Here is a 25,776-nt window from a genome sequence, read left to right as displayed (position 1 = left end):
TGGATGAGATGGACCATAAGATTTTATGTTATATAATTCTTGGGATTTGACAACAAATTTATTGTGAGGTACACAAGCATAGGGCTTTGATTTTAAGGCACCAAGCCATGTATGTGTTATTAAGAGGAAAAGAAGGCAGCAGATCAATATTGAAAGTAAAGAGAAAGATACTGTTTTTGTTGTTTTTTCCCCAAAATCTATTGAGTGGAATGCCTGGGGAATATTCCTGTAAAGTAAATCTACAAGGAATAAAAATGTAACTCTCGAAAGGATAAAATCAGAAGGATAGATATATTAATTAAATTGATGGAAATGGATAGATCTACAGTAGAGAACCAGAGAAGCCTGGGCAGAGGACATAGGGAATTGTCCATATAAATGAAAAGAGCAGTAAGAAATATCAGAAAAGGAGTAGTAAGGGATTTCAATTAATCATGGGTTAAAAATTAAGAAAAAGTCATTGGATTTAGAGATGAATATATCATCAGTGAACATTAGAGGGAAAGCTTTTTGTAAGTAATAAGAGCAGATTTAAAATGACTTACAAATTAGTAAGAGAAAAACAGGAGAGACTAAGATTTGGGGAGTGGAGCTGAGTGGGTTTGCAAACTTTGGGGACTTGACAGTGATCTCTGAGTGGGTGCAAGGGGAAAAGAGCCAGCAGAGAAACTAAAGACTCCAAAACGAGAGGTAAAAAAAATAAAAAATGATAATGTAAGGTGCTGAAAGGAGGAGACTATTGAATCAGAGACATATTGGGGCAGCTCATCTGAAAAAGGCAGGGGCCTCAGAGGTGGTTAAAAAAAGTAAAAGAGGAAGGGAACAGAGAAGTGTCTGGTGTGTGGTGTATGGTGAAGTGATGTTTAAAAATAGATTTGGAGAGCTTCAGACTTCTCAATGAAATCTGGGCAGAAATAAGGGATATTGGCTGCGGAAATACGATTCATCCAAGAGTATTGGTGTTCCATCCTGCTGGTGTGAAAAATCACTTAAGATTGCAGTCATTTCAATTGTGTTGTGTGCTTCTGGGCTTGATGTGATTCACCGCTTGGGAGATGTGGCTAATGATGGCTTACTCTATTCCAGGCGGTGTGGTTACAGCAAAGCCAAACAAGACCCGGAAGAGGAAAAGATGCATTTTCATAATGGGCACAGTAAGCAAACTGTTAAAAAAAAAAAATCAAAATAAAGCAAAGTAGGGGAGACTTTGTTGTTACTTTGGCTTCTTTTCAGGCAAAGATTTGTAAAAACTGGCCAAAAATATTGTGTTAAAAAGTGTGTTTTGGTACATTCCTGGGCTTGCAGTGTTGCTGGCTGACCCTGGGCAATAAATAGCTTAATGGTTTTTTCACTTCTTTAAAGCAAACTCTCCTTATAATAATGAAAACAAAAACTTTTTGCTTTATAAAAAGTTATTATATGTCAAACTGTATTTCTGGCCAATACTAATTCCCAGCAATAGTCAATAGAAATATATCATTAGATAAAACCACCAGAATAAATGAATAAATTTTTCTTTTTTTTTCTAGCATTTTGGCAGGAATTTCCCTGAGCAGATCCTGTAACAGCAACCTTGGTTCAAATGACTTGAAAAAGACTACACTTTTAAGAAATGCAGAAAATCAAGTTTTATTCATGAGCTTTAAAAATTAGCCTAAATGGGTTCTAATTTTATTATTTTAATATGTTCATTTTTAGATAAAGAGTATAGTGTGAGTTGATTTGCCAAGTAAATGACAAAAAGTGTTTTTGTTTTTGTTTTTTTTTGTCATTCTGCCATATCAAAATCATGAAAGAATTTTTGAGTCCATTTTTAGTCCTATCTTGTTTAATGTTATTTATTCTCAAAAAATATCATTGAGGATAATATTGGTAGTCTTTAAAATGTAATGAAACTGAGGCTCATAGAATATGACAGACTTGTATAATGCCCTGCAGTAAAAATAGAGTGAATTTCTTTTTTTATTTTGACTTCTATGTCAGTCTTATAGGACCAAAGCACAAGAAAGTTTGTTTTTAAATTATTTTTATAAAAACTAAATCATCTGTGATGAGGTTTTAAGTAAAGCATAATAGAACAAACCGACGACTAAGCCAATTGCACTTCATTGTTCAGTTTGGTAAGCAAAAGTGTCTTAGTTTGCCTCAGAGACTGACTCCCTGAACATTACTGCTAAAAGATGTATTTATTCAAATATGTCCTCACATATGCACTTCATGTGCATGCCAGCAATCCAGATTTCTACAATTATAAAAGTGAGATAGTTGTAAAAATGACTCCTATACCTCAGGAGAAGACTCTGTCCTTGCAGCTCTGCCACTTCTAGAAATTACGGATTTAAGCCATAGTTGCATGTTAATAACATTTGTAATTTCACTCATCTATCACCAATACTTCTATTTTAATGCCTGTTTATTTTTTCAGTTAAACTGCCAGGAGTAAGAACTTATATTGATCCACATACCTATGAGGACCCCAATCAAGCTGTCCATGAATTTGCCAAGGAGATAGAAGCTTCATGCATCACCATTGAAAGAGTTATTGGAGCAGGTAAGACAGTGTGTTTAATTCAGACTTTTAACTTGTGTTTATATTATAGAATGTAATATATCAATGTTCTGATCTAACTCAAGATGTTTTTAATCTTCTGTAATTGTCTTGCTTTCAAAGTGGTATATAATTGATCATATTTTACTACTACCCTCTACATAGCTCATACTTAAACCTGCAAATGTCTAGTTTATGAAAAAAATAAACCAGCAAAAATAAATATTCAAACATGGTGTTTTAATATCTACTATTTACTATATTTCATACATACGTAATTTTTAATGCCCAGAAAGATTTACAAAATTCAAGTATCCAATTATTTTGTGTATGCATCATCTCTTCATTACGATTGTTTCCTTTTTGTCCTGCTAAGATCTTTTCTTATTTTCTCATTAGTGTCACTGCTATAGTAGAAAGCAAAGGAAAAAGGAAGTGGTTTTCAGTCAGTTGCTTTTGGTTTCTTTCTAATGTTTCCATTAAGGTTTCTATATGTAAGACAGATGAAACTAATAACCCCCAATGTGTTTCATGATCACGCATAGGTGTTTTTTTTCCCTGTGGACCATTAATGTCTTTCAGCAATGACAAGGAAATTTGGACTCCCATTTAATTTTGTTTTGTCTAAACCTTGCTATTCTAAGAGAACTTTAAAGTACTATTTTAGAGTAAAGATGTTTAATGAGTTTATGTGTTTTCTACATCTTTATCACAAGGTGAATTTGGTGAAGTTTGTAGTGGACGCTTGAAACTTCCAGGAAAGAGAGAATTACCTGTGGCGATTAAAACCCTTAAAGTAGGCTATACTGAGAAACAGCGCAGAGATTTCCTAGGGGAAGCAAGTATCATGGGGCAGTTTGACCATCCTAACATCATCCACTTAGAGGGTGTCGTGACCAAAAGTAAGTACAGTGGCAAACTATGCATGTGTGTGTGACCATAAATATCTGAATTTCTTCTACTAGGTTATTAATTTCAGGATACACATAACACTGGGCATGATGATTCGATTAAGAGTTTCTCTGATATTCATATGTGTCCTATACTTCAGGGGGTTCTTGTCAAAGCTGATCTTCAATGAACCTGAATTTCTGTTTATTATTTTAAACATATGTATTAACTCACTTACTATGAATTCAGCACCAGAGAAAATGTATCCAGATAAAAGAAACAGTAAAAGTATCATTTTTTTTCCTCTTGGCTCTTTCACTTTTTATCCTAATGAAATATTAACTTCAAAGTTTCAATTGAGGCATTGAAGTTTAACATTTAATAGGATTACTGTAACCATAGGTGCCTGCCACCTTTTAAGTGGCTCTTTAGAGCTGGGTGTATTTCTTTTATTCCTTTTTTTTGGTTGAGATATTTTAATAGTTCTAAAGAAAGCAATAGCCTCAGAAGACTGGGAATATTCCTTAAGACTAATTATTTTGTTAAAGCAAATCCTGTTTTTACTCAAAAATAGCTAAAATTTCACATCTGTCAAATTCTTGTTAATTTCTTGTAAATATGGTTGTGTGTTGAATGTTCCAATACAAGGATTTCAAATAATTTTTCAGTCATCCAGTAAAGTATTTATGTGACACATAACCAAGGCCTTTATATTCTTTTAATCCGTTTTCACTTTGCCATTCCTATGTATTCTCTTTCCTTCCCTTATTCCTCATACCCTACATACCACTTGTAAAATCATCTGCAACTTTTGGCGAGGAACAGTCTTTAAACTTTTTTTAAACATTGATTCAACTTCCATTTGCTATTAATCAGTTTTAAATGATGTATGCCAAATATGCATAGCAGCAATGTATGTTCAATAAGTGTTCTTATCCTACAAAGTAATGTAATTGATTAGATGTCCATTTTTACCATTTTGCTTTTATTTTTTAATTTTTTAAAATTTTATTTTATTTTTAAACTTTACAATATTGTATTGGTTCTGCCATATATCGAAATGAATCTGCCACAGGCATACATGTGTTCCCCATCCTGAACCCTCCTCCCTCCGCCCTCCCCATACCATCCCTCTGGGTTATCCCAGTGCACCATGGAAAACAAACCAAAAACAATAGCAGCAGTAAAGACGGCTTTTTCACAATAAAGAGGAACAAAAGAAACAAAAAAAAAAGTATCTGATTTATTACCAGTCAATTCTCAAATCATGATTCATTCACAGTAGGTCACAGATGAAAACACAGAAGAAAAAGACCTTAGCTAAGAGTATCATGTTGATGCCTGACAGAGCTTTTGCATCAGCCTGTTTTGCTGGAAGATTGTTTTTCTCTATGAATCAGAGAGATACACATCTCCAGTAAGAATGCCTATAGAGGAGGAGCATAACACAGAAATAAAATTACCTGCAGACATGTGGGTTTCTTCAAACTTAGATATGTTTCTTTCCTCCACTTGATGCCTAAAAAAAAGTAAGGGGCAGGGGCAAGAGGCAAATGAGAGGCAAATAAAATAATTTTTTTGGAAGGAATAAAATAAAAGATTTTACAAAAATCATGTCCTGTGATGAATGGGGAGAAATATTTTAAGTTAGAATGTGATCTAAGGGAGAGTGTCACAGGGCCAGTAAAATGAAATCAGAACTTGAACGGGGCTATATTCTATGTGAGAGGAAGGACTTTGGAAGGACATTAGTGATAGCATATACCGGGATAGATGCTGTGGAAACAGGAGTTAACAGTGATTGAGTAATCATTTGCTATGCAAAAAAGGTACTATCTATTGTAAAACATACTTCTTAATGACAGTCACAGTATAATAGTATACAAAATCTTTGATTTATTTTATGTCTTCTTTTCATCCTTAATATGACTGTTAAATTTCATTTCCTCAAATAAACACTGACCATGACTTCCTCAAGGATATATGTAAAACTAATGGCTATACATAGGCAGCCAATCTACCCTGTAATGAGTTAAGCTGTAATGTGTAGAAGAGTGTCAGATCACTATTATGATCACAGAAGGCAGTACTGCATAATGATCAAGAACATGGGCTATGGATCTATCCACTGATTTTAATTTTGCTTCTGCCATGAAGTACTATGTGCCTTTGCACAAGTTAGTGATAGATTCTGAACCTGAGTTTCCTCACTAATGACATGAGATAAGAATGCCTCATAGTGATGTTGTGAAGGTGACTTGAATTAATACAAGTAACGTTTAAATGGGCATGACACAGAGCAGGTAATTAATAAATACATGGTTATTACTTTTCCATTTATCTCTCTTCCTATGCTCTGAAATTCTCCATATCCATGTCATTACTAATCCATTTTAATTGATATGTTACCCTGTCTACATTGCCTCTTTCTCTGAAACCTAACTACCTTTGCAGTTCCTTCAAAACCTTATTCAAATTCCATCACCACCTCCACAAAATAATTCCTCATCACTTAACCCTGAAATAATCTCTTCTTCTTTTTAACACTGTGCTAATGTAAGGATTTTTGTAAATTTCTGCAGTGTTCCTTACTGGGTCCAAACCTCTTATTCAGATCTTTTATTTATTTTTTTTCTCTCTTGCATATATATTTTTAGCTCCCTGGCTAAAAATATTTGCTCCTTGAAGAAGCAGAAACATCCTAAATATTTATGTTAATCCATTACACTTAAACCTGAACCAATCCATGCCACTTTAGTTAAAACTTTGAGCCTCAATGTCACACGAAAGAAAAAATCATACCTACCTTATATAAATTTTATGCAGATGAAATTAAGATATGTTTGTGTGTGTGAATAAAATTGAAGATAATTGTATTAGTGAATAAGTATTTATTTTAATCTATTTAAGTAAATGCATCAGATAATAATAGTGTTAGTCACTCAGTTGTGTCCGACTCTTTGTGATCCCATGAACTGTAGTCCACCAGACTCCACTGTCCGTGGAATTCTCCAGGCAAGAATACTGGAGTGGGTTGCTATTCCCTTCCCAGGGGATCTTCCCAACCCAGGGATTGAACCCAGGTCTCCTGCACTGCAGGCAGATTCTTTAACATCTGAGCCATTAGGGAAACCATCAGATAATACTAGACAAGATCCAAAAATTATTAAAACTAATATTCACCTACTTTTATAGACCCTTAATTTATTACAGAACTTGTTTTATGTGAATGGTCCTTGCTGAGACAATAAAAGACAACTAAACTTCTCAAAGTAAGACAAGTGAATTTGTCATATACAATTTTATATGCATTTGAGACCTTTGTTTTTGAAAGCAAATGTCATCATCAACAAATGATCATCTTTAAATTCTGTAAAGTCTAGTTTAAAAAACCAGGACTGTGGTTGAAAATACAGACTTAACATTTCCAATATTCTAATCAAGTATTCTCTTTGATGTTGCTGCCATGAAGCTACACATATGTGTAAAGCAAAATGTAAATATTTAAAATATTTCTTTGTCTTATTTCTTCTATATGAGTTGAAACTGTTTCCCCTTAATAAATGTAGCTCTTGATATTCAACCTAGAAAGTCTTCAACTTGTTTTTAATTTACCATGTTGCAACTCACTTTATTTGTGTCCTTAATTTCATGCTCTCTGATCTGATGCTAATTTATTCAGCAATTATTCTCAACCTGCAACACACAGATAATGAGACATAAGTGCAACTAAATCTTGTGATTTTTCTGATTGAAGCAAAGGTGGGGAGCCTGAAGTAGCACGGCTCAGGGTGGTGCCATCATGAACCTTCTTTCCTGTATTACTACCCCACCTGCTAGAAACATGGGCTCTCATTCAGATTCCTTCTGTGATTTGTTGTTAAACAGGCCACATCATAAACAGATATATATTCTACAGAGGCTTTATGACAAATGATGTAAAAACCCACAGTTCCTGGCTTAATTGACTTATTCACAATGCAAGATGCTTTAATATAATGTACATGGAGCCTGCTTTTACTATTTAAATAGATTCAGGAAACAAAATTTAAGAGGGAAATTATAATTTATCCACTGTAGCATTCTTTGTTCTCAGATTTATTTTTCTCACCCATGGAAATATTATCAAAATTGAATAAATATTTCAATTAAGTCTTAGAATTATTCATAGTTGTGTGTGTGTGTGTGTGTGTGTGAGTTAGTCACTCAGTCATGTCCGACTCCTTGTGATCCCATGAACTGTAGCCTGGCTGTCCATGAAATTCTCCAGGCAAGAATACTGGAGTAGGTTGCCTGCCATTAGGGGATCTTCCTGACCCAGGGGTCAACCCCAGTTACCCACATTGTAGCCAGATTCTGTACTGTCTGAGCCACCAGGGAAGCTAGTTATATTTTAGTTTTCCTGTAAAATTAGTAATTTTAAACAAAATGCTAGAGAACAATGAAAGAAATTTCTCCCTATTTTTCTTTCTGTGTCTGAGGAGATAGCACATTCAATGACAATTAATTGTTTAAATTGTAGGACAATTCTGACTTATTATATAAATTTGTAATTATCTTTCAAATATAGTATTTTCTATCGTATGAAGTCCATTTTATTTTATAGGCCTTTATTATATATTACCCAGGGCTATTCCAACAGTCTTCAAACTAGTCTTGCCATTTTGGTATTTTCCAATGGACATTAGTCCATTTCATACATTTCACAAAATCACTTTCCTCTCCTGCTTCATCACCAGGAGCAAACAAATCAAGCAGAATACATATATTTTGATACTTGATATAATTTGATCATATCTCCATTATACACTATTTCTTTTTCCAGAAATTTCTACCTAGTTCTTGTTCTTCCCCTTGGTGATACTTCATTCAGCCTTAGCATGTCCTCTCCATTTTCCTCAGCTCTACTTGACCTTTAAGATTATTCAAATATGACATTCTCCATGAGACCAGCATGATTTATCTTAATTTTCCCTTCTGTCCTCACTGTCTGCCTTGCATAGAGTAAGCTACTCAATAAAGCATCCGAGCTCTACATGTGTTTTATTTGCTCACCTCCAGGTTGCTAGATCAGGGCTTCCCCAGTGTCTCAGTAAATAAAGAATCCACCTACAATAAAGGAGATGCAGGTTCAGTCCCTGGGTTGGAAAGATACCCTGGAGGAGGAAATGGCAATCCACTCCAGTATTCTTGCCTGAAAAATCCTATGGACAGAGGAGCATGGCAGGCTACAGTCTATAGGGTTGCAAACAGTCGGACAGCTGAGCAACTGAGCACGCATGCACCCGTTTCTAGATCGGTACTCAGCACATGTAGGATTCCATGTATTTGTTGAATGAATGAATTCTCAGCCAGAGACAATCTTACAAATTCTAGTTGCATGTATCTGCTGCCCATTATATCATAGTTATCTCTCTATACATATACTATCCTACTACATGATGAGCTTCTTGAAATTGATATGTGTTTACAGTGTCTCTAGTGTCTGTCATAGGACCAGACACATTAGGTAATCTTAACCCTTTTTTTTTAAAAAGACAGGATTGATTAGGCTTCCCTGATGGCTCAGTGGTAAAAAATCTGTCTGCCAATGCAGGAGACTTGAGTTCAATCCTTGATCTGAGATGATCCCACATGCCACGGGACAACTAAGTCCATGTGGCACAACTACTAATCTGTGCTCTAGAGCCTGGGAGCTAGGCTGAAACTGCACCCTAGAGCATGTCCACAACAAGAGAAGCCATTGAAATGAGAAGCTCATACATCGCAATTAGAGACTAATCCACACTCACTGAAAACTCAACTAGAGAAAAACCTGTGCAGCAACAAATCCCAGCACAACCAAAAATAAATCAATAAAATAAGTTTAAAAAAAATGAATAATATTAAATGACTCAATGACTAAATTGCAGTTATCTAAAAATTTTAAATGAGTTAAAGTGATATAAAGTTTGTATTTTAATTTAAATAACTTTGTTCTATAAAACCATGAGTGTTTTAGGGAAAAAGGTAAAAGGCATACAAAGGAAAGTGCATGAGAATCTTTTCACAAGACCTTGCATATAGCAGTTATAACCACTACACACACATATATTTCAGAGCTAAAGACACACATAGGTTCAAAGTAAAGGATATTGTTGCTGTTTAGCTGCTAAGTCGTGTCTGACTCTTTAGAGACCTCATGGACTGTAGCCCCCCAGGCTCCTCTGTCCATGGAATTTCCCAGGGAGGCATACTGGAGTGGGTTTCCATTTCATTCTCCAGGGGATCTTCCCAATCCAAGGATATAACCACTACTTATCATTAACATTACTTTAAGAATGTGGTATGTTAATGCTTTTTACATATTATCTCCTTTAATGTGCACAACAATGCTATCCTGAAGATAATATTTGTTCTCAACTTACAGATAGGAAAATTTAACCTTAAAGAGGTCAAATACCTTATCTGGTATCATAAATATAACATAGGACAATACCAGATTTAAAAATGATTCTATATGACTCCAAAATCCAAACTCTTAAGCAGTGTACATTACTAACTTCATATATCATTATTCACTACACACGTGACAAGAAACATTTATTTATTCAAAAGGTATTAATTGATCACCTACTAAATGTCTGTTCTTATTAATCAGTAGGATACAGTGGAGATTAAACAAACTGATTTCCTGCCTTTATGGAGCTTACCTTTGAGTTGGAGAGACAGAAACTAATTGAACAAATACATTTACGATACATTAAATGAAAAAAAGTAGCGCTAAATTAGGAGATTATGGATTGTTTCTATTGAGAGTTGTTGGTTTCTATTTTAGAGAAAGATCTGTCTAATAATGAATCTGTCTAATCAATTGATCTGTCTAATCAATTGAAGGTGTCGGCCTTAGAGGTATCTGAGGACAGTGTAGTATAGGAAGAAGGACCTGCAAGGCTTGAATGGAACTTGAATAGAATGCTCAAGAGACCACAGGGCCAATGTTGCTACAATGGAATGAATGAGAGGAGTCTGGTGGAAGCTTAATTTGAAGATGTAATAGGAGCTTAGATGGTCCCTGCAAAGACTGTCTCTTAATCTGAGCTTTGGAGCCAAGATGTGATGGAATCTTATTTCTACCTTAATAGGATTAGTCAGGATGCTGTGTTGAATAAAGATGGTAGAAGTCAGTGTTGAAATGGAAAGAGAGTGAGGAGACTACTGTCATTCACTTCTCATTAGGGTTAGATCAGGGTAGTAATCTAACAAGATGGTGAGTAGTAGTTGAATTCTATAGATGTTTTGAAGGCAATCACAGGAAAGCTTCTTGTGAATTAGATGTGGAATGTGAGATAAAGAGAAGACTTGATGATAATTTTAAATTACTGTTGTCCTGAGTCCCTTAAAGAAAGGAATTGCCATTTATGGGGAAAGCTGCAGGAGGAGCAAGACTGTGGTTGGTAATCAGTAGTTCCATTGTGGACAAGTTACTTTTGAGAGGCTTATAAGTATCCAGTTGTATAAGATTGGACTCTGAAAGTATAAATGAAGATGTTTGCAGTATGAGTATGCTTCGATTTTACATCTTCCGTTTCACAAAAGGAAACAATTCTATGAGCCATTATCAGGATAAACCATGATGGAAATAAACAAATTTAACACTGAAGTAGAATGGATGCCAGACATCTATTATTCTATTACATCTTCAAATTAAGCTCTTTACCAGACTCCTCTCATTCATTCCCTGTCCTTTCATGAATGTTCTTTGCAAGTTCCAAGCCTTGCAGGTTCTTCTTTCTACAACATACTGCCCCCAGATACTTGTTTTGCATTATGACGGCATAGAGAGGTATAATAAATAAACAAAATATTTATTAAATATTTACAAGTGCTGTCTCTGCTGCTGCTGCTGCTAAGTCACTTCAGTCCTGTCTGACTCTGTGCGACCCCATAGACGACAGCCCACCAGGCTCGTCTGTCCCTGGGATTCTCCAGGCAAGAATATTGCAGTGGGTTGCCATTTCCTTCTCCAATGCATGTATGTGTGTTAAGTCACTTCAATCGTGTCTGACTCTGTGCAACCCCATGGACAGCAGCCCACCAGGCTCCTCTGTCCACAGGATTCTCTAGGGAAGAATACTGGAATGGGTTGCCATTTCCTTCTCCAAGTGCTGTCTCTGATAAAAGCTAAATCTTACTCACCAGAAAGATAGATAACTGTAGAAAGAAAGATTTCCTGGCTCAAAGATTGACTATTAGTAAATCAAACCTTGTGATTTAAAGTCAATTTCATTATTAATAAAAGAAAGCTGTCACAATTTTAATTCTTAGATTCCTCAGCTCCTGTAACAAAGTTGATAATCTCTGAGTTCACAAGTAATTATCCACCTTCACTAATGTCAGAGACGTTCTGACTCATTTTTAACTTGATAAATGAGCAGCTAATGAAAAAGTTTATATCAATGTAAACAATCTGAAATAAAAGAGGATATTATGGAAAGCCTGAAATTTCTACTTAATAGAAACATTTAGCTTTTCCATGCTCCTGTTTCAGGTAAGGTATAGAGGTTTTTGATTTTATAATCTTTCCCAAAATTAAAATTGCATAATTTTACAAGTGGAATTAATCTCAGTGCCCTGCTAAGTTCTGATTGCCCCATACGAACTCCTCCCTTCCCACTCCACTTCTTAATAAGCATTATCTATTCCTACTACAAGCACAAAATCCCATTTTCTGGTTGACCATTAATAATTGAATTGTGATATTTGTTATTCCAAGCTTCCCTTGGAATAAAAATAAAAGTAATTTCAAGAAGCTACAAGTATTAATGCAGTAAATGAAATACCAGCCAAATATATAGAATGGCATAGCAAAATAAAACTACAGATATAGAAATATAATAATATACTCAGACATTCAGTCGTGTCCAACTCTTTGCCACCCCATGGATTGTAGCCCACCAGGATCCTCTGTCCATGGGATTTTCCATGCAAGAATACTTGAATGGGTTGCCATTTCCTTCTTCTGAGGATTTTCCCTACCCAAGGATTGAACCTCTGTCTTCTACATTACAGGCAGATTCTTTACCAGCTGCACCACTATAAGCATAGGCTTACTTTTAATTATTTACAAATCTTGTAAAATGTTTCTAAGAGAAACCAAGTGACAGCTGTTTTCCAGTGAATTATGATGTTTCTAAATTAAATGCTCCCTTATTTCCTTAAATGATACATTGTGTTTCCTGATGCACTCCTGGTTTCAGAAAAGCAGGTTAGTATCAATGCAAATAAAAGAATAAGCCTGGATTTAGCTACAACTCTTGTGATGCGGCCTATTTCAGTGTTTCTCAAAATATAATGTGCCTCTGAAGATATTGCTAGAATGCAGAATCTGTTTACATAGATTGGTTTGGGCTCTGAGATTTTGCATTTCTAACAGGCTCTTTCTTGGGTGATAGCTATACCACTTGTCAAGGGCCATGCTCTGAAAAACAAGGGCTAAGTCAACATTCCCCAAAGTTTGTTTAACCTAATTTTGAGATAGCTTATGAAGAGAAACTGCTTTAAAAGAAATGATGTGTTATCTCCTTTCTTGAATTTTGTTGGACATGAGCAACAAAAAAACATCAGTAAGGCAGCAGAAGTTTAGTTTTATTGTGACGAGAGAAACCCACATATCATGATATCTACCCTATTAAAATTTTAGGTGAAGATTACACAGTACAGTTTTGTTCATTGTAAGCACAATGTGGTATGGCTAATTTCTAGAAACTTCTTGTCTCGCATAATTGAAACTACATACCCATGAAACAGAAATCCCCCCTTTCCCTTCCCAAGGCACTGGCAGCCACCATTCTGCTTTATTTTTCTATGGGTTTGAACACTTTAGATTCTTCACATAAGTACTATAGAACCCAAGACCTATCCACTTCACTATTGAACACTGCCAAATGCTTGGAGCATCCATAAGTAATGATTGTTTGTAAGAATATGTTATTTATTGAGAGCAACTGCATTCCCACTGGATCTACCGTTTATGCATGAGCCGGATGGTGTGGCACAGTCATTATTATCAAAATTAATATAACACAAAAGACTATCTTTTAAGTTTTAAAATGAAATGTAAAATAAATTTGGAAATTATAGGCATCATAGTGTGGAGGGAAGGAAAACAGCTTTCATAGGTAGACCTGAATTTGATTCCCAGCTTTGTTTTTTATAACTTGCACTAATCAACTCAGATAATATATTGAATCTTTTTAAGCCACACTTTTCTCTCTTAAAAGAGTCATTTGTAATATCAGTGTTACACAATCTTGATGACAGTTAAAATTAATATCATGACTTGTAAGAAGTGGATGCTCCATAAGTCAATCAACTATAGCTGTTTTATGATTATCAATACAAAATGATAAAATATGACCTAGGCAAATTCCTCGAATAATCTGTTTCTATTACTGCTTAGACTCTGCCTGAACTGGGTCCTTAGTAAATAACATAAAGTAATATAAAAACTCCACTCTCAGATTAAAATCATGTTTTAACATGCTTTATGAGCTCTTTTTATATTGATTTTTTATAATATGCTTTCAAAATTATTGGCAAATCTACTCTTTGTACTTCAACTGGATAATGGAAAATGATTTATACCATTTTATTGAGTTTACAATGGTTAGAGTAAGCCACATTAATTATTACTATGTCATCTTTGCAGGCTAGCAGGAACTGAGACAAAACATAAGCCAAACTAAATATAATTATCATTAAAATGGCTCAAATATAAAAAATAATCGGATGGTTCATGAATTTTCTTATTCTTGTCAACAAAAGAAGGGCATGCTTATTTGCAAATATGCATTTTTATTGCTTTTCCCCATTTTCTGACCGAGAAGGCAATGGCAACCCACTCCAGTACTCTTGCCTGGAGAATCCCATGGACGGTGGAGCCTGGTAGGCTGCAGTCCATGGGGTCGTGAAGAGTCGGACATGACTGAGCGATTTCACTTTCACTTTTAACTTTCATGCATTGGAGGAGGAAATGGCAACCCACTCCAGTGTTCTTGCCTGGAGAATCCCAGGGACAGCGGAGCCTGGTGGGCTGCTGTCTATGGGGTCACACAGAGTTGGACACAACTGAAGTGACTTAGCAGCAGCAGCAGCATTTTCTGAAATATGAGAGGCATTTTAGGTCCCTATCATATTTTTCAAATAACACTTTTGCTATTGAAAATACAACCTACACCGTCATAAATAATGTATCTGACTTTTAAAATTAGGTGATGAACCCCAGAAAAACCTTATAGGATAGAAACCAGGTGCCTAACTCCCTAAAAAAGTAACCATTTTTTTGTTTCCAAATATATACTATTTAATAACAGTAAGGTTTATGATCAGTTCATTCTCTTTAGATTGTGAATTCTTTCATCTAAGCTCAGTGAACTTGGGTTGAATTTAAGGAACAAATTTGCCTAAGAAAGAGATTTTTTACATAAAGATTTATCCAACTCCTGCTCAGGAGACCTTGGGAGAGCCATAATAAATATTTACACTAACCCATAACTGTAAGAAGAGAGTCTAAAAAATTAGAGGATAGATGCAAAGAAGAAATTCTAGAAAAAGAGAACAGAAGGAAACTGAAGTTTGTGTTGTAGTAATATAGGGGTGGTACTGTAATCATAAAAGACTTGGGGTAGAGGAGGTAAAGGTAGATATTGACAAAGTCTTCACTTTGATGGACAAGGCATCTGCTCACATGGTAGGGACTGAGGTGCTGATGAAAGAAAGCTTTGACTACATCCCTTGGATATCTGCTGGAATTCGGTTCTTCTCGCATGGTAGGGACTGAGAGGTGCTGATGAAAGGAAGTTTCAACTATATCCCTTGAATATCTGCTGGAATTCAGTTCTTCCAGTTCCAGTTAAACTCTGACAACACCCTCAGCAGATTTCTGTAAATGAAAGACAAAGAGCTTCACAGGGCAGATTCCTGAAACACAGGCTGATTCCTGAAAACGTAGACCTTTTTCTAGTTTGTTCAGAGCTGGTGTTCAGTAAGTACACACTCTTTGGTGCTAATACCTATAATTTTTAAAAATACTTCCATACTGCTTGATAAAAAGCTGAAGACAGGGTTACCTGCATGTCCCTTTTGTATGCCTACTCAGCTTCATCTCTGAGTACTTCTGAATTCCAGAAATCAGACAGATGAAGGAGTGATGTCTCGTATAGCAGGACATTTCAATATTCCAGCATTGTGGCTGGTGGAACTTTGGACATGTAGGTCCCTGTGCCAAAACAGTTATTATTTAGTTCTGGACTTTTGAAAGAAAAGGGGTTTCAACATTAATGATAGTCAGAAATAAGCCCTAGGATATAAAAATGAGACCAAAGGACCCAAAGCAGAATTTGGTCTATTTAGTAGTTTGTCTGAGGTCCATTGAATGGGTGTGGCAATGCCCTTAAAATGAAGTTAATCTGGGAGCAAAAAACTGACTCATTTGAAAAGACCCTGATGCTGGGAAAGATTGAAGGCAGGAGGAGAAGGGGACGACAGAGGATGAGATGGTTGGATGGCGTCACCGACTCAATGGAGATGAATTTGAGTAGATTCCAGGAGTTGGTGATGGACAGGGAGGCCTGGCGGGCTGTGTTCCATGGGCTCATAAAGAGTCAGTTACGACTGAGCAATTTAAACTAAAGTGAACTGAATCTGGGAGCATATCTCAATTTATGAACTTAGATTACAGTAATCCTAAGGAGAAAAGGCATTTATAATCTTTTTTGTTTGTTTGTTTATTGCCATGGCCATTTACAAATACAACATGAGTCCCTCTTTTTTTTTTTTTTCCTGGTATTGTATTTCCAGTCATTTTAAAAATCAGTGTTCCCCAACTCATGTCCTGTAACTTCCTGAATTATAAAAGGAAAATCCAGGCCTCTAGCTGTGTTTGAAGTTGACAAGCTCTTTCATGACAAGATACAGGCTACCTCTTCTTCCTGAAGTCCTTGTCACCTTTTGTTACAATGGTGACACTTTCAAAGTTCAAGTCAAATGACAACTCTAATGCATATTTTCTACATATGGGATGTTTTACGTAACAGGTATACTACAAATATATGATAAATTATTTTAGGCAAACTTTTTTTTATAACTTTTACAAACTTTAAAGAGGAGGAGAGAAATCAATCTGCCTTTATAGTATTACTTGTCACATTCCATTCAAAGAATAATACTGTGAAGTGTTTTAACAGAAGATAATTATCTGAGTAAGAAATTAGACTGAACTATTGGTGGCTCAGTGGTAAAGAAACCGCCTGCAATGCAGGAGAAACATGTTCGATTCCAAGGTCGGGAAGATACCCTGGAGGAGGGCACAGCAACCCACTCCAGTATCGTTGTCTGGAGAATCCCATGGACAGAGGAGCCTTACAGGCCACAGTCCATAGTGTCACAAGAAGTGAGATACGACTAAAGTGACTTAGTACACGCACATACACCATATTATACTAAATAGTGAGTTTTAAGTGACTTTGGAATGAAAACTCCTTTTTCTTCCTAGTTGCTTCTTTTTTGTATGTAATTATCTTTTTATATCTGTTTGCACTTCAAGGTAATGTTGATTGAATAAATTTAAAAGTTCTAATTCTATGACCTGAATGAATCACTTCTCAAGTAAAATACAGGTACCTTTCTGGACAATGCCATTAAGTTAATTATAGTGCATTTCATAATTGATAGGCTTCATTTCCCTTATTGTGGACTTCTCTCATAGCTCACTCGGTAAAGAATCTGCCTGCAATGCAGGAGACCTGGGTTCCATTCCTAGGTTGGGAAGATCCCCTGGAGAAGGAAATGGCAATCCACTGCTATTGCTAAGTCGATTCAGTCTTGTCCGACTCTTTGTGACTCCATGGACTGCAGCCCACCACCAGGCTCCTCTGTCCATGAGACTTTCCAGGGTAGAATACTGGAGTGGGTTGCCATTTCCTTTTCCAATGCATGAAAGTGAAAAGTGAAAGTGAAGTCGCTCAGTCCTGTCCGACTCTTAGCGACCCCACGGACTGCAGCCTACCAGGGTCCTCTGTCCATGGATTTTCCAGGCAAGAGTACTGGAGTGGGTGCCATTGCCTTCTCCGCTCCAGTACTCTTGCCTAGAAAATCTCATGGACAGAGGAGCCTGGTGGACTACAGTCCATAGCGTCGCAAGAGTTGGACACGACTTAGCGACTAAACCACCACCACCACCATTTCCCTTATTATATAAAAAATTAACCAATAGACATACCATAAGATCTTTTTCCACTTACCTCAGTATAATTTAGCACTAAAATTGTATGTAGTATACATTTACTAAAGAATAAAGGGGCATTTTAAAAAAATATAGTGAGGTTAATGTGGAGTGATAAAACTAACAACCTTGTTTTAGGTATTTTTTCATATAGCAAATATTTTTGATCTTATATTTTTCATCTTATATCACAGACATATTACACACAAAATGCCATAATTTTATGAAGGTAAAATGTGATCTATTCTCTTGGTCAAATTACATCTAGCAATGACATTTATGCACAAAGTTGATAAAGTTTATAAAATAATGATATACAGTAAATTTAAATTCTAAGTTATGGGCACATATTGGATAGCAATATGACTTAGGGGATACTCACAATAACTCTGTGAGGCAGGTGCCATTAGTGTCCCCATTTTGGAGGTGAAGAGGTACACAGATGAGAATTGATTTGCTTAAGATCATATGATAGTAGTTGTTTAATCTAGGATATAAAGCCAAGCAGTGTGGCTTCAGAGTCTGTCCAGCTACAGTTTTATATCAGATGTGAAAAGAGGAGGACCTCATCCATCAGAACAAGGATTACAAGAGATGTTTCCAGATAGCAAGAGGAACTAGAACAGGGTTTTGAGGGATGGAAAAATTTGGATTGATAGAGATTGTAGCTATGTGGCCTAGAGGGAAAAAAGAGGTAGCCAAAAGTAAAAGTATTACAAGAATATGGAAATAAATTTGGGAAAATGCAACATATATTCCAGGGATCATCAGTAGGGCTGTTAGACTGGATGAAAGTTTTTATTTAGAACTCTTGAGAAACCTGTATGCAGGTCAGGAAGCAACAGTTAGAACTGGACATGGAACAGCAGACTGGTTCCAAATTGCCAACATCTGATGGATCATCAAAAAAGCAAGAGAGTTCCAGAAAAATATCTATTTCTGTTTTATTGACCATGCCAAAGCCTTTGACTGTGTGGATCACAACAAACTGTGGAAAATTCTGAAAGAGATGGGAATACCAGACCACCTAACCTGCCTTTTGAGAAATCTGCATGCAGGTCAGGAAGCAACAGTTAGAACTGGACATGGAACAACAGACTGGTTCCAAATAGGAAAAGGAGTATGTCAAGGCTGTCTATAGTCACTCTGCTTATTTAACTTATATGCAGAGTACATCATGAGAAATGCTGGGCTGGAGGAAGCACAGGCTGGAATCAAGATTGCTGGGAGAAATATCAATAACCTCAGGTATGCAGATGACACCACCCTTATGACAGAAAGTGAAGAAGAACTAAATCACATCTTGATGAAGGTGAAAGAGGAGAGTGAAAAAGTTGGCTTAAAGCTCAACATTCAGAAAACGAAGGTCATGGCATCCGGTCCCATCACTTTATGGCAAATAGATGGGTAAACAGTGGCTGATTTTATTTTTGTGGCTGCAAAATCACTACAGATGGTGATTGCAGCCATGAAATTAAAAGGCACTCCTTGGAAGGAAAGTTATGACCAATCTAGACAGCATATTGAAAAGCAGAGACATAACTTTTGTCAACAAAGGTCTGTCTAGTCAAGGCTATGGTTTTTCCAGTAGTCATGTATGGATGTGAGAGTTGGACTATAAAGAAAGCTGAGCACCAAAGAATTGATGCTTTTGAACTGTGGTGTTGGAGACAACTCTTGAGAGTCCCTTCGACCGCAAGGAGATCCAACCAGTCCATCCTAAAGGAGATCAGTTCTGGGTGTTCATTGGAAGGACTGATGTTGAAATTGAAACTCCAATACTTTGTCCACCTCATGCAAAGAGCTGCCTCATTTGAAAAGACCCTGATGTTGGGAAATATTGAAGGCAGGAGGAGAAGAGGACAAAAAAGGATGAGATGGTTGGATGGCATCACCAACTCATTGGACATGAGTTTGGGTAAACTCCGGGAGTTGGTGATGGACAGGGAGACTTGGCATGCTGCAGGTCATGGGGTCGCAAAGAGTCGGACACGACTGAGCAACTTAATTAACTTGTGAGAAAGATGAATGTGTTTCCTGGATATTATTATTTGACATTTCATATCATTACCTCTATTAAAATGAAATTCATCCTTAAACTCATTTTCTACACAAATGGACTTTGATATTGAAATTTTTTTCATCTTAAATATCAATCTTTATCATTCTTGTGATACTGTCTTCTCTCTGACCGCATTTAGCATATACTAAGATATCATCATGCCAGGAATTTACTTGCTACTCAAAGAGGACTGTTTATATATATACATATAAAACATTATATATGTATATAATGTTTTATATGTATATATATAAAATTTGCACACAAAAATAAAAACTTCCAGGTAAAGATGGCACTACTGATAAAGAACTTGCCTACCAACTCCGGTGGACACAAAAGATGTAGGTTTGATCCCTGTGTCAGGAAGATCCCTTGGAAGAGGGCATGGCAATCCAGTCCAGTATTCTTGCTTGGAGAATCTCATGGAGAGAGGAGCCTGGTGGGCTATAGCATGCAAAAGCTGGACATGACAAAAGCGACTTAGTATGCATACTTTTCCTAGATAAGACTACAAAATAAAAAAGCAGCAGTTTATACCACTGTGCTCTTTTCAGGTAAACCAGTGATGATTGTGACAGAGTATATGGAAAATGGCTCTTTAGATACATTTTTAAAGGTAAGATTTTATATAAATGCAACCATTGAAAGTGTTATTTATATACTGACTGTGATGTTGAAGGAGAAATAGAAATAGAATATTTCTATTTAAAATTTAAAGCTAAATTTTAAATAGAAATATCTGGAGTCAGGATAATTGTACTACAAAAATTAACTTTGGCTTGAAAATTGGCTTGAAACTTATACAAATGCAAATTACATGTCTCTAGGGTTTTATTTAATGTATGTTAATGTGTCTCCCCCCAAAGAAATAAAGGAGGAAAGGAAGGAAGGTGGATAGGAATGAAGGAAAGGAGAAAAAGAGAATTTTTTATAAGTATTTAACTCTCTGTAAAGTAAGTTAGACAGAGAAATACAAATATTATATGGTATTGCTTATATGTGCAATATAAAAAATGGTATAAATGAGCTTGTTTACAAAACAGAAATAGTGTCACAGATGTAGAAAACAAACTTATGGTCACCAGTGGGGGAAAAGGGAGATACATTTGCAGATTGAAATTGATGATATAGATGCTATTATATATAAAATAGATAACTAATGAATATCTACTGTATAGAAAGAAAACTCTACTCATACTCTGTAATTGCCTATTGGGAAAAGAATCTAAAAAAGGGTAGATATATGTATATGTATAACTGGTTCACTTTACACCTGAAACTAACACAAGATTGTAAATAAATTACAATGAAAAAAAATTTTTAAAGAATATAAGTATTTAAATTTCTCAAAATACGTAATATCAGGCAGAACAGGGAAAATGTCTATAAAATCCGTGAAAATCATATACTAATGAAAGAGTCAAACAGACTCATAACTCCCCTGAGGGCCAGCCACTACTTGTACTTCTGTATTTGAAGAATCATTATGTGATAATAGATGGTAGTCAATGTTGTTAGATCTTTTGGGTTTTAGGAAAATAATTTACTACGCAACTTTCCAAATGTTAAACTTTGGCTACTCATTTTATTAGTAAATAGTATGTGCTGAACAATGTAACATGTTTGCAGGCCTGATTAAACCTGTAGACTGGCAACCTTTCACCCTCAAATGGCAACAGCTGTCATTGATTAGAAAAGTGAAGCAGCAGTGGCATTAGTTACCATCCTAAGAATATGACAGGGGTCCAATGGTAAGGCAAATTTCCCTTCCAGTCTCCTGCCTCTACCAGACTCTGCTGCCAAATTTCTTGTACGTTTATTTATCAGCCCCTTAAGGTCACATCATTCCTTTATTTCAAAATAAGCATCAGTTGAGCCTTATTCGGTGTGTCTACACCAAATCCAGTGCCCGCAAGCCTCCCAGAAATACTAACATTCTCCTGGTCATTGCTCAGTCCCTCCCTCCCTCATCTGCTACTGCAGAATCTCACTTATTTCCTCTGGCCACTTCTTTACCCCAATATGCCTATCCAAACAGCTTCTTTTAAATCACTTCTAAAATATGCAGTGTTAACCCAAGGCAGGCACTAAATTGGAGTGATGAAAACACTCTTCTGATGACTAAGAAAGGAATTACAAAGCAGAAAAGAGCAGCAATACATAAGATTTTGGTCGAGGGTTTTCAAAGCCTTCATCTGCTTTCACTGAGTAGAGGACACTTTGTATACACTTGGTAACTGATACAGTTATCAGGCTTACTGTCTATTGCTTAATTTTTTTCCATTCTCCTTCAGATAGAAATTGCAATGTGAATTTGGTAGTAGTATGTATTAATTTAAGGATTGAAGGAAGATCCAGTGATAGGTGTTGCAGGACTAATATTTCTGTATAATCTTTACAGAAAAATGACGGGCAGTTCACTGTGATCCAGCTGGTTGGCATGCTGAGAGGCATCGCTGCAGGAATGAAATACCTTTCTGACATGGGCTACGTGCATAGAGACCTTGCTGCCAGAAACATCTTAATCAACAGTAACCTTGTGTGCAAAGTGTCTGACTTTGGGCTTTCCAGGGTACTGGAAGATGATCCTGAGGCAGCCTACACCACAAGGGTAAGATCTAACAGAATGCCTTCTGAAATACTACGCTGGAGACATTGAATATTTAAAGATTTTAAAAAGAAAAAGAAGTTCCTCCAATATAGGAAGAAAGAGGGAGGAAACAGAGAGGGTGGCTAAAAAAGTCCAAATAATTTCCTTGTTAGATGTCAGAAAATTCAAATATTAAACTTAGATAAGCTAAGTATTCACGTAATGAGTCTTAACTGTTTATTTTTTTTCTACAGATACTGAAAATAAAAAGTTTGGGTTCAGAGTGGATACAACTGATAAAAATCATATACAGTATTAAATGTAAAAGTTAAAGAATGTCCTGTATTAAAAGTAATAAATATATACATATATTAACATATAATATATGTATGCATGTAATATGTGCTCATATTATGTATCTGAATATATTAATATGCTTTGTATGTGAATATATAAACATGTATAGCATTTCAGTCAGTCAGTCAGTTCAGTCGCTCTGTCGTGTCCGACTCTTTGTGACCCCGTGAATCACAGCACACCAGGCCTCCCTGTCCATCACCATCTCCCGGAGTTCACCCAAACTCATGTCCATCGAGTCAGTGATGCCATCCAACCATCTCATCCTCTGTCATCCCCTTCTCCTCCTGCCCCCAATCCCTCCCAGCATCAGGGTCTTTTCCAGTGCGTCAACTTTTCACATGAGGTGGCCAAAGTATTGGAGTTTCAGTTTCAACATCAGTCCTTTAGCATAAACCCTATATATAGGGTTCATGTATATATATATATATATATATATATATATATATATATATATACACTTGTTCATGTATAAAACAAGTACGGAAATATCTAAATATCTAAATATAAATATTATATTTAGAATATAAAATTCTAAATATTCATATGATAGGGAATAAAAGAGCTATTCCTTCAGAAAGTTTTGATTTACTGGAAGTATTTTAATGCCTAATTGCTTTTCTTTTATACCATGTAAACTGTTAAGCTGGCTTCTATGGAAAATTGGTCACTAAATCATATTGTCAAAATGAGCATAAATCAACACCCTTTTCCAGCAAAGTAATTGCTTCCTGAATCATTGTAATACAATTGACAGTTCTTTCTGTAGAAAACTCTGGGTAATGATGGAACAGAATTTCCTGGGCAGTCTATGTACTGCATTTCTTGAGTTTTAATGCCTTATAATAAACTAAACTTGTTCTAAATCTTTTGAAGGTCATCAAAACATCCTCAATGTTTAAACGTCTTACGAAGGCAGGAATTTATCATTATATCTTTTTCACTATATATACAATGTTGTTAACTTTTGTTTCAATACAGAATACTTTTGACATCACTTATGCTAAATGTGAACATTTTCTAATTTAATTCAATGTTTTAAAATTACTTGTTTTAGTCTATTTTAGATTATAAGGCTGTTTTTTTTTCATTGTGTTGTGATTTATGGATCATTAGGATTTCACTATGCTGAAGATCAAGAGTAACTTACCTAAGCAAACAAAACTTTCCATTGGTCAGCCTAATAAATCAATAAATTAATTGGTGGGATTTTCCTGTCTTCTAGACCTAATTATTATTGTCATTATTTCTGTTAACTGAAACCTCAAGTAGGGATTCTCTTGGGATTAGAGTTACACTTAATAAACTTGGCCTAAACAAGACTGAGTTTATAGAAAAATCTGTTCCCAGTATGGTTGGTTGGTGTCTTAGTTATTAATAAACGTATAAAGTGAATTTGTCAAGATCTGTGTAAATGTGTTATGCTAGTGGAGAAGGAGGGGGAAGGAAGCCAAAGATGAGGCCCTCAAGATTTACTCCTCGAAATGGGGTATGGTTGCACTTTGTGGAAAATCCATATACTGAGAGATGAGTCAGTGAGGGAACTTCAGATAATACTGATATACGATATGATGGTCAGAGGACCAGGAGAAAACTTCCAGGCTGAAGTTTAAAATAATCGACAAATTGCAGTTTGAAGAGAAATCATAAGGGCTTCCCTGTGGCTCAGAAGGTAAATAATCTGGCTGCCATGCAGACCTGGGTTCAATCCCTGGATCAGGAAGATCCCTTGGAGAATGGCAACCCACTCTAGTATTCTTGCCTGGAGAATTCCATGGACGGAGGAGCGTGGTGGGCTGCTATACCACATGGGGTCGCAACGAGTCAGACGCGACTGAACAACTATTTATGTATACATATATTATTATATATGTTAACACATATATTATTATGTATACATATGTGTATGTATACACATATTATATAATAAATACATATAATAAAATAATAGTAATATAGGCCATCCCAAATGCCACCTAGTTGGCCTAATGATGTGATCTTGCCTGTGAATATTTAATTAACAAAAGTATGTTTCAGGAGAGTCTTCTTAAAGTGGTATTATCATGTTTCTAAGGAGCAAATAATTCAAAATTAGCTTGAATAATTCAAATTAATGTCAACTCACAGAAATTTCAATCATTACATGAAGTTGTTATTTCTTCATATGTCTTGAAGCTTTGGTTCATAAAGAGCAATTTAAGTCCCATTTTTTTTTAGTAGGTAAATTAAATTTTTTTCTTCCTGCAAAACAGGAATACATATTTTAGTTTCTTCCAAGAAAATATTTAAAACCCACATTTTTCTCTCTCTCAGTCTCTATTTTAAGGTGTATTTGCTTATAGATGACATATTTGTTGCATGGATTTTCCTTCTTTGAAAACTTAAGAGAAAAGAGTTTACACTGAAATGGGTGAGATATAAAATTGTCTATTTTGTAAACTAAGAGAAAACTTACCAAATCATAGTTTTTATCATGTAAAAACCCAAACTTGATAACCTTGTGAGTGTTCCCCCATAATCTAATTTTAATAATTTTTAATTTGGTTGACTCTAATTTAGATACGTGCCTTTTACTTTTAAAAATAGTCAGTTTGATCAAATACACACAGAAGTATGACAATAAAAAATAAGAGAAATCAAGTCTAAAATAAATTGCACAGTGTCAGGAGAAAGTATAACCAAGTTTTTTTTTTTTCTTAATATATCTGATTTTCATGCTTGTCTTATTAACTTTGAAACTTCTCAGGATTGCATTCAGCAATCAAGAATTTCTATTTACAATCCCTATATTAAAGGAAAAAGTGATACTCTGGGAATTTGAGTCCTTTACTTTCTGTTAGCAAGTCATGAAAGTATACCTTATTGATTTGCCTTACTGCCTGCTTTCCCCACTTAAAGTTGCCATCCTGATACTGTAATTGAGATGTGGGTCTTGTATGTGTTCCAGCAGTCAGACAGAATTTAAACTAGAAGGCTTCTGGACAGCCAATTAGTAGTCAGTCTACAAGTGCTTATGGGCTTGAGATATGTGAAAGGAGACTGCATGCTGTCAAACAGATTCACTT

General features: G+C 35.7%; 1 protein-coding gene across 10 annotated transcripts in view; it reads left to right on the top strand.

The window, feature by feature from the left end:
• The window catches only part of EPHA5 (EPH receptor A5), a 408,104-nt gene that overhangs the window by 352,637 nt on the left and 29,691 nt on the right, over positions 1–25,776 (top strand). For 9 of the 10 annotated variants that reach the window (XM_005208053.5, XM_010806168.4, XM_059887773.1 and 6 more), the window contains 5 exons: positions 1,087–1,154; positions 2,426–2,551; positions 3,265–3,450; positions 20,319–20,380; positions 22,166–22,375. In XM_005208053.5, the coding sequence (XP_005208110.1) occupies positions 1,087–1,154; positions 2,426–2,551; positions 3,265–3,450; positions 20,319–20,380; positions 22,166–22,375 (652 nt within the window). Of the gene's footprint in view, positions 1–1,086; positions 1,155–2,425; positions 2,552–3,264; positions 3,451–20,318; positions 20,381–22,165; positions 22,376–22,608; positions 23,082–25,776 lie in introns of those variants that run through there. The other variant, XM_024993587.2, reaches the window with a different exon arrangement.

This window comes from Bos taurus, chromosome 6 (genome assembly GCF_002263795.3).
Source record: "Bos taurus isolate L1 Dominette 01449 registration number 42190680 breed Hereford chromosome 6, ARS-UCD2.0, whole genome shotgun sequence".
Taxonomy (NCBI): Eukaryota; Metazoa; Chordata; class Mammalia; order Artiodactyla; family Bovidae; genus Bos; species Bos taurus.
The sequence above is the reverse complement of the archived record's forward strand: the minus strand, read 5'-3'. Positions and strand labels throughout refer to the sequence as shown.